The sequence below is a fragment of the Apostichopus japonicus genome, chromosome 11, assembly GCF_037975245.1.
Source record: "Apostichopus japonicus isolate 1M-3 chromosome 11, ASM3797524v1, whole genome shotgun sequence".
Classification (NCBI taxonomy): Eukaryota; Metazoa; Echinodermata; class Holothuroidea; order Aspidochirotida; family Stichopodidae; genus Apostichopus; species Apostichopus japonicus.
This window is the reverse complement of record NC_092571.1, coordinates 19,840,746-19,857,137: the sequence shown is the minus strand read 5'-3', so window position 1 is coordinate 19,857,137 and position 16,392 is coordinate 19,840,746. Positions and strand designations below refer to the sequence as shown.

At 40.0% G+C, this 16,392-nt stretch overlaps 1 protein-coding gene and 1 non-coding gene across 2 annotated transcripts; both read right to left on the bottom strand.

Moving 5' to 3' along the window:
* Positions 1–522: 522 nt before the first annotated feature.
* LOC139975833 (uncharacterized) lies at positions 523–8,531 on the bottom strand. The gene is made up of 3 exons (XM_071984054.1): positions 8,294–8,531; positions 1,131–7,771; positions 523–608 (listed from the first exon to the last, which is right to left on the bottom strand). Exon 2 carries the CDS (start codon positions 7,629–7,631, stop codon positions 1,674–1,676), a length of 5,958 nt encoding a protein of 1,985 aa, XP_071840155.1. The 5' UTR covers positions 7,632–7,771; positions 8,294–8,531; the 3' UTR covers positions 523–608; positions 1,131–1,673.
* A 7,551-nt stretch (positions 8,532–16,082) lies between these two features.
* Trnac-aca (transfer RNA cysteine (anticodon ACA)) lies at positions 16,083–16,155 on the bottom strand. The gene has a single exon. It is a non-coding gene; the product is annotated as a tRNA-Cys (tRNA).
* Positions 16,156–16,392: the final 237 nt, after the last annotated feature.

Here is a 16,392-nt window from a genome sequence, read left to right as displayed (position 1 = left end):
AGTAGACAAGATGGAATGATATATATACTCCCCGACAACTTGTTCTTTACCTAAATATGCTTGGAACTACCAAAAATGGTCTTACCACTTCAGCGATCCTGCTCTTGACAACAATGGCCCAGGTATTAAAGCCGTTAATAAGCTGACAAGTATCCTACACTCTACTAAATATACCATCTTTATTAATACTGTAGATTTACCCGTTCAATAATATAGTCTGTTGTATCCATCTTACTTTTTTTGATATACGCATGCGTATTGCGCCTGGCATGAGTGAAATAAATGTTCCTTTTTTCTACATATTTTCTCTGTTTGATGATATTGTTTTTTATTCGTGTCTGGTAATCATCCACATACATCCTTTTCTAATTCTACTTATCCTTTCCTTGCTTTCCTTTCTTATAAATATTATGTCCTTTCCATTTTTGTATTCTAAGTTTCCTTAAAGTAGCGTAGAACGGAGAACGACGGCTCCTTCAGTATTGTACTCCACTTATTACATTCCATTTCCATTCGCTGGACAATATTGTAGCGGGCTCCAGCCAAGAAATAACATAGACATCAGATTTGGTTACGGGTTGGTATATTTCTCTAGAAAACCGTCAAAACTGAGAAGAAGAAGTAACAACCTTTAAATTTACAATGTAAGTGATTCGTGTGATTGGTAAACTTACTATACTGATTTAACCTGAAAACCTCAATACATGCAACACAATAAATCATATATATGCAATCAAACTCAAGGACATGTGCAATTAAGGAGTAGGCTAGTTCAATTACAATACAAACGAATAAGATTAAGGTGTTACCACTAAGATTCACTCACACTTGAACCTATACAACATAATATGTAGGCTACGGGACATGACAGTGCGTAAGCACACACAGTAAACAATATGAATATACTTCCACGATAATAAGCTTAGGCCTTAATATATTGGCACACTGAAATCACAGAGAAAGATAGCCTTACACACTGTACTATACATATTAACATGACTAGGAATGCAATACTACGGAGAGCAAGTACACAATTTAGGCCCAAGAAATAATACGAGGAGCCACAGTAAGACGATAATCAAACATTTCTGATCTTAAAGTTTACAATTAATAATATGTTGCAATCATACCTTATGTCTTCCTTCAGGGACTGAACCCACTAAATTTAATGAATGAAATGGTATTGACCATTCGTATACTGTATATATCGTTTTATCGTTAGTAGCTGTAGCAGTAGCATCAGCGTGGTAAACTACATAGCAACAACAAGATAAGTTTATTTGTGTTGGAAAGGAAACAGTGGAACGCCGATAGGGCAGAAAATAGTACATTAATCAACAAACAACTCTAGGGATGGCGACTGTTACACTCCCACCAAATTACTTATTAAAACAATCACACTTACAATGGCAGTAACAAGTTGACCTACAACTTGAGAAAGGAATTTAAACTCAGTCGCCAGGTTAAATACAATATTACAACTTTAGAGTACATACAATGTCCCAACAAGATTTATGGTGACTTAAACAAATAACAAGAACTGGTATGCAAATTAAACCAGAACTCCTACAGAAGTAAGTCAAAAACTAGAAATAATACAATCTTACTAACTCTACCATGAGAACACCCTTTAAGTACAAAATATGTCAATGACAACAACAAACCTTCATACATTATGTCTCATGAGCCAGAGAGAGATCTCTCTCATGTTCCACAAGGAGAACAAGTTTTTGAATAGGACGTTCCAATATGGACAATTTTTTCCTAGGTTGTCCCTTTGAATTTAAATCTCTGGACCCAACCTTAACCCAAGCTCTCCTCACTAGACCATCTTCACTGGCAGTAGTTGATACTATAACACCAAAGGGCCACTTCATGCGTGGAGTGTCATGATCCTTGACAAGGACAACGTCACCGACTCTCAGGTTTCTCCTTGAAAGACTCCATTTTCCTCTCTCTTGCAAGGTTTGGAGGTATTCGCTCTTCCATCGAGACCAAAACTGTTCTGAGAGGAACTGAACTCTACGCCATCTTCTTCTAGCATACAGGTCTTCCTTTACAAAATGTCCTGGAGGTGGCAGGGCAACGGTGGGCTTCATGGTAATCAGATGATTTGGTGTCAGAGGCGGTTCAGCAGAGGGATCTGTCATATTTGCTGGTGTTAATGGTCGGCCATTAATGATTGCCATTGCTTCATACAAAAAACATTTCAGAGAAGCATCATCTAAGCGTCCAGGGTACAAGGCTATGGTAGCGTTGAATACGTTCCGGACTGATCTGATCTGGCGCTCCCATACACCTCCAGCATGACTTGAATAAGGAGCATTGAATACAAAATTACACTGCTTCTGAGTCAGGTAGGCTGTCATTTGGTTAACATCTAACTCTTTCAAGGCAGCTCTCAACTCATTGTCGGCTCCAATAAAGTTGCTTCCATGATCACACCTTATCTGTGTTACTGCACCTCTAATGGCAATAAAGCAACGTAGTGCATTAATAAATGCGTCAGTAGACAGATCTTCCACCATTTCAATGTGAACAGCTCTGGAGCAGAGGCAGGTAAATATCAACCCATAGCGCTTGAATTCCTTGCGGTTCTGTTTTGTGATGAAAGGACCAAAGCAGTCCATACCACAGAAGCTAAAGGGAGGGGATGGCTCAACACGATCCTCTGGCAAATCTGCCATCTTCTGCTCTTCTACAGGTCGTCGAAGCTTTCTGCAAAGAACACACTTTCTAGTGAAGGTAGCTACTGTCTTACTTCCACCAAGGATCCAATACCCTTGTCTTCTGATTTCGTTAATTGTCTGACCTCTTCCCTGGTGTTTGGTCAGACTGTGGCAGTGGGCAATGATCAATTCAGTCATGTGTCCATTTTTAGGCAGTACTACAGGATGTTTCTCATTAAGTGAGAGCATGGACTTTCTCAAACGTCCTCCGACTCTGATCATGCCATCTTGAATGAAAGGGTTGAGGGTGAAAAGTTTGCTCGTCGACGAAACATTCCGTTGCATCTTCAGTGCTTGTAATTCTTCCTTGAAGTGTTCTTGCTGAACAATCTTAACCACAGAGACACAAGCTTGATTGATTTCTTCAACTGTAAGAGACACACTGCCAGTCTCTCTACTAGCAAGTCGTCGAATCCTGGCAACAATCCTAGTAAGTCGGCTCCAGTTGGAGTACTTAGATAGTCTCTCCAATATATCACAGGCTCTTGTGGCTTGAACACTCAGAGATTGGGCTCTTACTTCTGGATCTCCCATGATAAGCATTGGTTCTATTGAGCAATCTGTGACAGGATCAGCACTCCAAAGAAACTCTGGACCAGTGAACCAGTTTGATGAGAGCAGTTCTGAGACACAGAGACCACGTGAAGCGTGATCTGCAGGGTTTTCTCTTGTAGAGATGTAGTGCCACTGGTTAGGTTCCGTATGCTCCTTTATAAACTGTACTCTGTTTGACACAAAAACATGGAACCTCTTCGCATCATTATTGATGTAAGCTAATACAACTTGGGAGTCACACCAAAAATATTCACTGTCGATATGCATGTGTAGTTCTTGCTTCAACTTGATGCTGATCTTTACAGCAACTACGGCAGCTGTAAGTTCCAAACGAGGAACTGTTACAACCTTAGTCGGAGAAACTCTTGCCTTTCCAATCACCAGAGAACAGTAGACATGATCTTCTCGAATGAATCTCAGGTAAGAGCACATTCCGTATCCATCAGTGCTCGCATCGGAGAAATGGTGCAGCTCAACTCGGGTGGCAGGCCCAAAGTCAAGGGGTTTGTAGCATCTAGGAATGTTGGTGTTCTCTAAGTTAAGGATATCACTCTTCCACTTCTCCCACCGTGGACGCAATTCATCAGTGACTGGCTCATCCCATGAAGTGCCCTGTTTACACATCCTTTGCAGAATGGCTTTCCCTTCCAGCACAAATGGCGCAATGAATCCCAGAGGATCATAAATGCTCGCAACTACTGACAAGATTCCACGACGGGTGTCAGGGCGTTCTTTCAAACCAATCTGGAATGTGAACGAGTCATCTTCTATGTTCCAATGTATGCCAAGGGTTCTCTCAACAGGAAGCTTATCTCTGCTTAGGTCAATGTCCTGAACGTCTGTCGCACGTTCACTGAGTGGTATATCTTCGATGACAGAGCGGTCGTTTGAAACAAATTTGTGGAGTCGCAGATTTCCCTTAGAGCACAGTTCACAAGCCTCTTTGATGAGTTCCTTGGCTTCTCTGGCATTCTTCACACTGGTGACCCCATCGTCAACATAGAAGTCCTGACGTAAGAATGGGGCAGCCAAGGAAAATTCTTCTTCAAACATTCTTGAAAGATGCTTCATACCAAAATTGGCACATCCAGGTGATGATGTGGCACCGAACAGGTGGACATTCATTCTGTACTCTAGTGGTTCCTTCTTAGTATCGCCTCCCTTGTACCACAAGAATCTCAGGTAATCTCTATCTTCAGGGCTGACGTGAAACCTATGAAACATCTTCTCTACATCACACATCACTGCTACTGGGTGCCTGCGAAACCTACATAACACTCCAAACAAATTGTTGGTGAGATCAGGACCACACAAAAGATGGTCATTTAGTGAAGATCCTCGATATTTTGCTGAACAATCGAACACAACTCTTAACTTGTTAGGCTTCTTTGGATGGTATACACCATGATGAGGAATGTAGTAGACTTCACCGGGTTTCCCTCTGTCAGCAACCTGTACAGCATCACCATCCTCCAGCATTCCTTCAACAAACTTTACATAGTGTTCCTTGTAGTTGGGATCACCATCAAGACGCCTTTTGAGGTGAGACAGTCTGATTGCAGCTAACTTGTAATTGTTTGGCAGGTATGGCCGCGACTTGAAAGGAAGAGGCATCTCAATGTGGCCTTTCTCATTTACTGCAACACTGCTCTCTAGAATTTGTAAAAACCGTATGTCATCCTGAGAAATGCTGTTACTTTCATGCTTCGAATCATTGAAGTCTGATTCAAACACCTTTAGAATATCCCGAAGAGTAACTGGTGGGGCTTCCTTCAGACTGATGCGATGGCAAAACCCTGTTACCTCTGTTGAATCAACTGGTGCAAGACTTCCTACCACACTCCACCCTAAGTCGGTCTTGACAGCATATGGTTGATCATTCTCACCGGTGATAACTTGGCGTGGAGCAAGGGCAGCAGAACAGTTGTAGCCTATTAACAGCCCTACTTCACAGTCCATTAATGGTGGCATTTCTGATGCAATGGATGCAAGATGATTCCAATTTTTGGCTGTCTCACAAGTGGGAATATGATTCTTGTCTAAAGGGATAAAGTCTGTTGTATACGTAACTGGTAGATCTATGCATTTGCTAGATGTATATCCACGAACTCTGAGACGCTTGGCTCTTTTGCTTACAACTGTGGAGTCCTTGCCTCTCATCGTGGTTAATTCCAGCTTCACTGGATCTGTAGGTACTAACAACTCTTCACAAATGCTTCCATCTATAAAGGTACTGTCACTTTGTGTGTCCAGGAGCGCATAAACCAGCTTCTCTGTTTGAGGACTACTAATGCTAGACACCCACACTGGTAACACATTTGTTGTGCTTGAGTGACCATGATATGTAGTAAGGGCCACAGCAGTATCCGCTTCCTTAGGTTCTCTCTTTACTTCCTGTGTAAATACCCTTTGGATCTTATCATTGTCATGCAAGACGGTGGGATGACGTCCCTTACATTTTTGGCATGAATGACGGGATTTGCACTGCTTGGCAAAGTGGCCGGTACGTAAACAGCTATAACATCTCTTGTGCACCTGGATAAATGAGTTTCTCTCATCTATACTCTTGTCAGCAAACACTGTGCAGGATGATAGGTAGTGCTCTCCGTTGCAAAAGGGGCATGTTTTTGGCTTTTCTACAGGTTTGGCACTGGAGCTGGAATATCCCCCCTTTAAATCATCATTAGGATGTTGAGACCATCTGTTTGGAGACTTTCCAGCATCTGTGACTAGAGCACGTGAAAATTTCCTCTTCTCCACTTGAAATTTACTATCACAGGCTGACTCTGATCTCTTAACTGCCAAAAATGATGCAATTGGGTTGCATACAACTCTTGCTTCCTTCTCAACAAATGATACGAATTGCGTGAATGTAGGATAGTCATGACCCTCATCTAACCCCTCTGTCACTACTCGACTCCAGCGGCTTATCGCCCAGTCAGGAAGCTTTGCTGTCATTTTTTGATTCTCCTTGCAATCGTTAAGAATGCTAAGACCCTTCACATGAGGCATTGCATCACGGCAGCTGTTGAGGAAGTCTGCATATTTCTGCAGTGCAACATTGTCCCTAAGACCAACCTTGGGCCATTTATCCAGTCTGTCACGAAAGGCTTCTTGCACTTTGAAAGGGTGACCATATCTCTTCTCCAATGTCTCCCATGCTCTTTGGTAGTCACTTTCGTTACTTCCATAGAAGCAACCAGCAATAGATTCTCTTGCCTCTCCGGTCACATATTGCTGCAGGTAATAAATCTTTTCTTCTGCACGTGTTCCCTTATTTTCAATGAGCGTCTTGAAACTTCTTTTGAAAGTCACAAATTCAATTGGATTTCCAGAGAAAGCCTTTGGGGTTGGCACGGGTAGACGGCTGCGGTCCATGGCACTTGTCAGAGCCTGTGCCAATGAGGATTCACTAACTGGATTATTTATTGACTCACCACCGAGAGCATGACCAACTGATAACTCCTGATAAGGTTCACCATCATAGTGAGGAACTGGGTTAAAACTAGCAGCCAAGGGATTCAGACGCACAGGTTTATCAAGGCATATGTCTTCTGGGTCCTCAGCAGCTTCTGACAAAACTTCACACTTAGCTTCAGCAATTCTCACAGCTGCATCTGCTTGCATAGCTTCCAACTTCATTTTTTCTTCTTCCAAATTCATTTGCATTTGAAGGAGTTTTGATTTCTGATGTTGCTCCTCCCTTAAGGCCTTTGCAGCAGCTAGTTTCTCAGCTTTCTCTGCATCTGCCTTCGCCTTCATTGATGAAATGGTGGATACTACACTCATTCTAGACTGCACAGATTGGTCACTGATAGACTCGCCAAATACGGACGGGTGAGCACATTTCAATCCTCGTATTTGTTCTCTTTCTTGGTGTGTATCAATCTCTTCAAGCCTACGTTGTGTTAGCACTTCTGTCAGTTCCCTCGAAATGGCACAACAATTGTCGACCTTGGACACAGTGACCTTGTCTGGAACATTAATCCTTCTGAGCTCTTCATAGGAAGTCACTACTGAGTCTTGAAGCTTCTTTATGGTGGATTGGAACTCAAGCAGTTGGTCGAGGGGCTGTATCTTTCTTAGGGCCTTACGAATCTCTGAGGCACGCTGACGCCACTTCTCATATGAGGCCTCTACTCTATAATTACGTTGATGAATTTCTTCATCAAGATTCTGTTGAGCCTTTTCTGTTAGCTTGCGATCTCTAATTCCTCTGCGTACTAAGCTGGCTTCTGAATCATCTTGTGGGTTAGGCTGATTCTCAAGGTGACTCAACTGTGGCTCTAGTTGAGAATCCATAGCCTCTCCCTCAGGCTCATGTTTGTCTTTACCTTGCTCAGACATTGAATTTCACTGATACAACTTCAGCAGATGCCAATCTTAAACTTCGGATAAGTTTTGACTGTAGCGGGCTCCAGCCAAGAAATAACATAGACATCAGATTTGGTTACGGGTTGGTATATTTCTCTAGAAAACCGTCAAAACTGAGAAGAAGAAGTAACAACCTTTAAATTTACAATGTAAGTGATTCGTGTGATTGGTAAACTTACTATACTGATTTAACCTGAAAACCTCAATACATGCAACACAATAAATCATATATATGCAATCAAACTCAAGGACATGTGCAATTAAGGAGTAGGCTAGTTCAATTACAATACAAACGAATAAGATTAAGGTGTTACCACTAAGATTCACTCACACTTGAACCTATACAACATAATATGTAGGCTACGGGACATGACAGTGCGTAAGCACACACAGTAAACAATATGAATATACTTCCACGATAATAAGCTTAGGCCTTAATATATTGGCACACTGAAATCACAGAGAAAGATAGCCTTACACACTGTACTATACATATTAACATGACTAGGAATGCAATACTACGGAGAGCAAGTACACAATTTAGGCCCAAGAAATAATACGAGGAGCCACAGTAAGACGATAATCAAACATTTCTGATCTTAAAGTTTACAATTAATAATATGTTGCAATCATACCTTATGTCTTCCTTCAGGGACTGAACCCACTAAATTTAATGAATGAAATGGTATTGACCATTCGTATACTGTATATATCGTTTTATCGTTAGTAGCTGTAGCAGTAGCATCAGCGTGGTAAACTACATAGCAACAACAAGATAAGTTTATTTGTGTTGGAAAGGAAACAGTGGAACGCCGATAGGGCAGAAAATAGTACATTAATCAACAAACAACTCTAGGGATGGCGACTGTTACAATATTATTCAGACGGTATTTCATTTTAGAGAAATACCACAAAAATTGAGTATATAACCAAGAGGAGCAGGTACGAAAGAACAGCTCCCTGCAGAAGCTTTAATTTTCGTTATAGAAAGAACCACTGAACCACCTGACGTTTCGCCGACTCCCTCCCCACCCCTTCCTATAACCACCCCTTGCGCACCCCTCCCTTTCCCTCCCGATCCTCTCCCCCTTTCCCTCCGAACAGCTGTTTTGACAGTCCATATAATTAAGTTACCATTTTGCAGTCCACCCCCCTTCCTTGCCCTTAAATTTCAAGATAGGTGTGACTCCTACGGGCTGTATGTATGTCTTTCTTATCTGAGGTACAGAAGGCAATGGCATAAGCTTGTTCTCATCTTGATACCACCGATAAATACAGTATATTATCATGTTTCAAAATTAGTTTGTTTACTTTCGTTTTGAGACTTCGAGGTTAAGTCAGGTCAAATGATTGGTTCAGCGCTTTGACTGAACAATTAACAAGAAAGTATAAGAAATTTAAATCAACTACCCTAAATATGTTTCGAAGGAGGTATAGATGTAACATCGAAATTGCTAAATGATGAGTTAGAGAGAACAGCTCCCTTTAACATCTCACCAAAGACAAAGTAAGACAATACATATTTGTTGTCCAGTGACATTGGTTACACATTCACTGCCTTGTTCCGGGAGGCGAGTTTTTTTTATGCAGGTAGGTTCGTACCATTGTGTATATTGAATAGCCAATGACAGCCAATTTCATTTTGACGTCATCAAACATGCACGTGTCACTCGCTCTAAAGCAGTAAGATTTGTAAACAATGTCAATCTGATGCTGTATGATCATTGTGAGTTCGAATCCCACATCTGCCGAAAATTTTTGTTGTTGTCATTAGTTCGTTTTTATCTTTTATTTTCTCCCAAACCAAGCATTTTTTTGTTCAGAAATCTATTTCATTTTTATTACTTCCCAAGTGCAACCTTTACTGTGAACTCAACCAAGAGCCGTTGATACTTTTAAAGGTGGCAGCACCTGTCTCCTCATGGAATATCAAATTGGTACTGCATGGTCCAGTCAACTGCACAGAAAATTTCCTCAGTTTGACAATGCATTTTCTGGTTGACACTAGCTGACAATTTTTGATTTGCCAACTGTCTTACGCACCTATGTTATGATTTACTGTGCGTCTTACCCAAGCTCCGATTGCCTTTCACACACTGGGAAAGACTATGGGGGGCTGCCTTTCTTCTCTTAAGCAAGACACTAGATTTAAGATCTCCAGATTTCCTTTTACCGAGGCCATGCTCATGCTCAGTAGACCGCTTTGTGGGCCTCCCACTAGTGAGACACTTGCGACCACCAACAGACATGTTCTTTCGCCGCGCAACTGCTGTTGGTTGCACCCCAATTCGTTTTAAACCTGACAACCGATTTCTTGTCTTATTCTTTTGCGGAAAGACACCAGAAAGACCTGCATATTTGCCAAAGGTCATGAGGGCTGACACTGTAGCCGAATCAGTCGACAACTTTTCACCATTCTTACCATTCAATGTACACAATGGTACTATAATAGTAATAATACTTTGTGTCAACTGCAAATTTCGCAAAACTACTCCCTGAACAATTCGTATGCACAAAGATACGTTAGGAAGATCACTAAGATAGGAAATTTGTGGCAAAGAATTCTTACCAGGTTTCCAAAATTTTGGAACGAACACAGATTTCATATTAAAAAACTAAAAATGTAGTCGGTGTATGGCTAAAGCTAAAGGAATAGCTTCGCTAGAGATTACTGCAGCATTGTTGTTGCATCAGGCTAGCACGTCAGGTTGAACTTATCGACTTTAAATATTAAGTGCTTCATGCTCAGGCTAGCACGTCAGGTTGAACTTATCGACTTTAAATATTAAGTGTTTCATGCTTTCCTTGTCATATTTGATGACGTCAAAATAAACTTGGCTGTGATTGGCTATTCAATATACACAATAGTACGAACCTACCTGCATAAAAAAAACTCGCTTCCGGGGAGGAGAAGCAAACTGATGCATATCCTATTGTCAGAGTTGTTAACGACTTTACCACTATCAATCAAACATCCAAACAAAATGATCGATGTTAATCACAATTACAGGGGAAATCCACTAGAAGCAAATAAGGTCCATTTTATTTCGTATATTTATTACACTTATAGCAAAATATAGATGATCATGCATGGTTATAAGATAGAACGGACGGGTGGGGGTATATACATTACCCCCCCCCCCCTTCAATATCACACAAAACATAAACGTAGTTATAAGCACAAACTTGCATGTAGGACCAGATTATAGCCACAAGAATGCAACATTACATGTCTAACATTTTCCTAGTTTAAAACCAGCTTCAACGATCCTAGGGCAACACCCCTCCTTTTTTAAAATTCATGGATCCGTCCCCGGTAAAAACAGTAAGTAAAAACAGGTAACCAAGCAGCAAAAATATAGTAACAACTATGACCCAAGTAAAAACAAGTATAACCCAAGTAGAAACAAGTATTAACACTCAAGTATTGAAACAAGTATATCCCAAGTAGAAACACGTATTAACACTCAAGTATTGAAACAAGTATAACCTAAGTAGTAAGAATAAACCAAGTAGTAACAGGTATAACCCAAGTAGTAACAAGTATTAACACTCATGTATAGAAACAAGTATAACCCAAGTATAGAAACAAGTATAACCCAAGTAGAAACAAGTGTTACCCAAGTAGTAACAAGTATAACCCAAGTAGTAACAAGTATTAACACTCATGTATAGAAACAAGTATAACCAAAGTAGAAACAAGTATTATTACCCAAGTAGAAACAAATATAATCCAAATAGTAACAAGTATAACCCAAGTACAGGAACAAGTATTATTACCCAAGAAGAAACAAGTACGAACAGGATAATTGTAGTATATTTTTGGCGTGACGGAAGAATAGTAAGAAACCCTGGTTCGCTTTTGTTTAGACATTCTCTCTCTTAAAACTTCAAAACCAAGACGAGCACACCAGCTGTAGCTTACTCAATAACTGGTCACATTTTCTTTTGTCGAAGTAGCAGTTGTTTACCCATCGGATAAGGAAAGCTATATTAACCATAGTCTTCTCTTACACCAGTTTTTGCCATATTCTTATAGACCCTATTTAGACCTGGCTCATATATTCCTATAACCTTAATACGCACGACACTTCCCCTGTCACCCCTCCCACCACTCCCCTCCCTCCCCACCCCTAAAGAATACTGAAGCATCTGAACTCCTACCCTTTTACATTCTATTACCTGACGCGAGACGTTACACCGGTTAACAATACAGATCAGGTACTGTTCTATATGATAGCACCAATAAACAAAGTCACAGCATGTAAGTTAACATCCAATGCATTCATAGTAATGTTTAACTTTTTTAAAGTACTTTGTAACCGTCTGTGTGTTTGCTTTCGACAGCTGTACATACAATGTTCAGACAAAGACTGAAAGCGTCAGTTCGCTTAGTATAGGTCAAGTACAATTCGGAATTACAACATGTCCATCCTTCAAGAACAAATCTGTCCCATCGTCTGTCCTAACACCAAACCCTAACGTCCACCCCACCAAACGCTCCCATCCTTACCCCAAACTATGGTAAACGTCCTTAAAGGATGTAATGTATTGGTCGTTTCTTAGTGCCCAACCGGCGTTCGTAAAATGGAGTTACAACATGGCGTTATCCATAACCAGTCATTGAAGTGTCACCTCTCCGTTGTTTACTACAATATCGACCATATTACAAAGGATGTCGTATAAGGTCATGAACAAAAAAATTGTTTGATCTTAGAAAAAAATCAAACTTGACTTAGAAGAAGCGTAGTGCAGGGACTGTGTGATCATTTAAAAAAAGCTGGTTTGGGCAGTATGAGTCTCATGTGGCCATAACACCTCTTCGAGTAACATAAATTCACTAAGCTGCAGTAAGCCGACTAATAGGCCTATAGGACCACAGGATGCTGACATTTTGGGTACAGAATTTGGGTCATAATCGTAATTAGGAAAGATTTGACAATTGTATCCTTTCAATGAAACGAGGCGTTGGTTCTCTCTATATAGTAGATTGTTTGATTTTCAAAACTAGGCTTGATAGCCCCTTATTTCCATATCGACAGACTAAGCTAATGCTAAAGTTGTACTAGAAGTTTGTACATCAATTTAGAATTTGCTGTGTTCTGTATATGGTCTTGGGCCGTTACATCAATCACACATAGCAATGTTTAGTGGGTTCAGGTTTCTTGGTCTATTAGCATTATAGTACATCTACCTGCACAGGACAAGGTGAAGTTATTCATATCATGATAACTTCTAGGACAAAATTGAAACTTTGATGTCATGGGATTTGATTAGGCAAGTTTACTGCTAAACATAGTTCTGTTAAAAATTACCGCTAAAACTGACCTCGGATATATAGTGTTCATATATGACCGCCGGTATTTTTTCTTGGCGTATTAACAAAGCGCCACCAATACGCTTTTAGTACACCCGACGGTGCCAAAATCACGGGTATCAACTGAGTTTATTTGTACTAGGGGTTTGAAAGTAGAGGGCAGTCTTGCGTATACTCAAGCAACGCATGGAACACAGCTCAGTGCCTGCTACTTAGATTCGCACCACAACAGTTTGTTGTTTCTGATGGACAGGACTTTGACCAGAGCATGCGCAGTACGGTATTTGAACTTGCTACAAGTATCCAAAATTTAAAGAAAACCCAGAAGTGAGGCAGTAAGATAACATGAAATATCAGCAATAAATAAGTTCAATGAACAGAGAAAACAATTCTATCTGTGGTTTTGTGAATTAGATTTCCCAGCCTTTATATCACAAGATTCACTGTGCCAAACTAGGGATACATTGATCAATAACTAAGGGAGGAGTAGATTGTTTTAGTCATGTAAATAATGCCCACTAATGACCTCAAATGACCTTGAAAAATGCCCGGAAACGTGACGTCATTTATGAATTTTAACTCTTACCAAAACTCATTCCAATTCAGCCATTGAAGCTAGAAAAAGAGTATTTGATGACGTAATACATTCCTGACATTTCTGCCGCTCAAGCACAATTACTTACTGGCCATACTGGCCTGAGCGCGGCTCCATGACAATTTGCATAAGAACCTTCATCATATTCTCTATACTTGCAACAGACCATTCAAATGAAAAGGGTTACCGCCCCTCAAAATGTATAGTTTTATCAATTTAGCTTTGAGAAACTGCGTTCATTACAAGTCATGGGTTCTTTGGACAAAGTTAATGGACATGTCCATTTCACTGAAGGTGAAACCACTCGTGAGCGACACAAGTATCAACATGGGATAAAAGAATGCAGTCTTTGTCAGGAATTCTCAATGAGCGGCCCACGGACCAAATCTGTCCAGCGAAAGTAGTTAGTACGGTCCGTATAAAAAATGGATAAAACAATATCTTGCACTTATTGACTTACGAAGATATTTAACGCCTTAGATTTGCACTCTACCAGCCTAGCCCGTACATTGCTCATTCGCGGTATGTCGATATTTTTATTGTCTCGCTCTTTGTTCCAACCAATGTTTGTTCTGGCTATTGTATTGTAGAGAATTAATTGAGCACCTCTGGTCTATGTAGTAACATGCATACAATGCATCAAACATTCCGCAAGAACATATTTTTTTAGTGTTATTGAAGAAGACCGTAAGTTTATGACATCATCAATTTGATTTGCGTTACTATTCCCGATAGTTACAGTTCTTACTCCCATCCCCGACATACAGTTCGGCGTCATGGAATCATAACAAGTGGAACAGAAAGTCAAGAATTACAAGGAGAAATATGATTGAAATCAACTTTGTTTGCTATTTCCATGAATTGATAAAACAACATTTATTTATTGACAATATATGTCATTTCCGACTTTTATTTATTAAATTATCACAGAAGGGAGAAAACTCTTCGAAAAGAATTTTCCACGGATTTTTGGTTACATTTCGCTCCCGCAATTCCTCCTCCCCCCCCCCCCCTCGTAGTGCACAGGCCTCAATGTTAACCTTGGTCATGTCATTGCACACTAAACCAAGCAAGTGTCACATGTAAACTTCAAACTTGTCGTGAACTTACAACAAGTGTATATAACGAAGATGATTTTTTCTTTCGGTCAATAATTTGCTTCATCATATCTCCAAGTTATCTTTCAAATGATTCTCATATTTCAGGAATAAGGATATGTGTCATAGAGAGATAAATCTTCTTCCTTGCGAAATGCATGATGAATGTATAGATGGGTTGCTATAGATTAAAGGGTTTTGACTTTTTCTTGATGTATATGGTAACTTGATCAGTTTTGCTAATAAATTAACAAAAAAAAATGAAAACAAGAATTATTTTCCTGTAATATGTTAAAGCACACACAAACCCAACCATCATGATCTATGTGATAGAGATAACTGACATGAACAACTCTCTCTCTCCCTCCCGCCCAACCCCCCCCCCCTATTCCTCCCTCCCTCCCTCTCCACCTCCACAGACAGGAGACACAAATCTAACCATCATGATTTATCTATGTGATTGAGATAACTGTCAACAACTCAGGACAATGTTATTCCATTTGGGAGATATCACGTATTTAATGTTTCTTCAAACACGAGGCTGATGACTTGATCAAGCCTAACTCTGACGTCATCGAACCACACGTATGTGTTTAACTCTTCTACGTTTTTCTTTATTAACTTTTCTTTATTTTCTGTAATGGAGAAATGGTTTTCAAATGATGAGTCTATAATATTGAATGTTTTAACATGGCCTAATGGTTACATTGGTTCCAACTTCAAAAATGTTAACATTCTGCCTTGAAACTATGAAAAGAATCACAAAGAGTGGGTAAAAAGTTTCAGATCTTGTAGCCCTATGACATCACAGATTTACAACATGGCAGCTCCCTGACATGACCATTAAACTAGGATATCTTCCAAACGAAGCATGGTTCTTTTTAGTTGTTTGGGGAGTTCCTTCTTCACAAAGATCCATGTTATATAAGACAAAGATAATGAACGGGTGTAATGCCCTATAAACTATTAAGAGGAAGGAAATGTATTAGAAAACTTAGCATGCAACTTCTTACGCCTATTCTTAAAAAGCAAAAACATAAATATATGTCCTTGTTTGAATATGTAGAAGAGGAAAATCATTCGCCGTAGCGTGGAACTCTTGAATTATGGCGGAATAATGTGTTAGTTTCTTCTTTGTCCACATATGGGCGGCATTATCATATTCTCACATGTGTCTACTGCTTACTCTCAAGGACTTAAAGCACGAAAAGTACTTGAACTTTAAACCCATCATGATAGCCTGGTCTCGATCTGTAAATGTTATAAGCAAAATTAACGCAGGCTTGATATACCGACGTGTGCAATTATTCGTATACTTATGACAGATATATCGAAAATATATATCGCATATATATATATATATATAAATGAAAATCATAATGAGTTGGAAAATCAAGAACAGTTGAAAAACTTCCAGCCTCCACCGGGATTCGAACCCGGGCCTCCCGCTTTGTACGCGGACACCCTAACCAACTAGGCCATGGACGCTGGTTGTTGTATTTCCAGAGGTTCGAAACCGGTAAGGAAGGTCGTAATTCCACTGTAGGCGTTTGTCACCTGTATCGAACAATACTAGTTCTGTTTTTGGTGACATATTTTGCCTTACTCTAGAGATCAAACATGATGCTAACCAACTCGAAAATCATCTGTGATTCCTAAAGCCGGATCTCGAAAAAGATACTTTGAACAGACTTTATGTTAATGAAATGGAGGTAAACGGCAAAG

Coding starts and splice junctions, on each gene's coding strand:
- LOC139975833 (XM_071984054.1), bottom strand. CDS start 7,631: ATGTCTGAGCAAGGTAAAGACAAACATGAGCCTGAGGGAGAGGCTATG.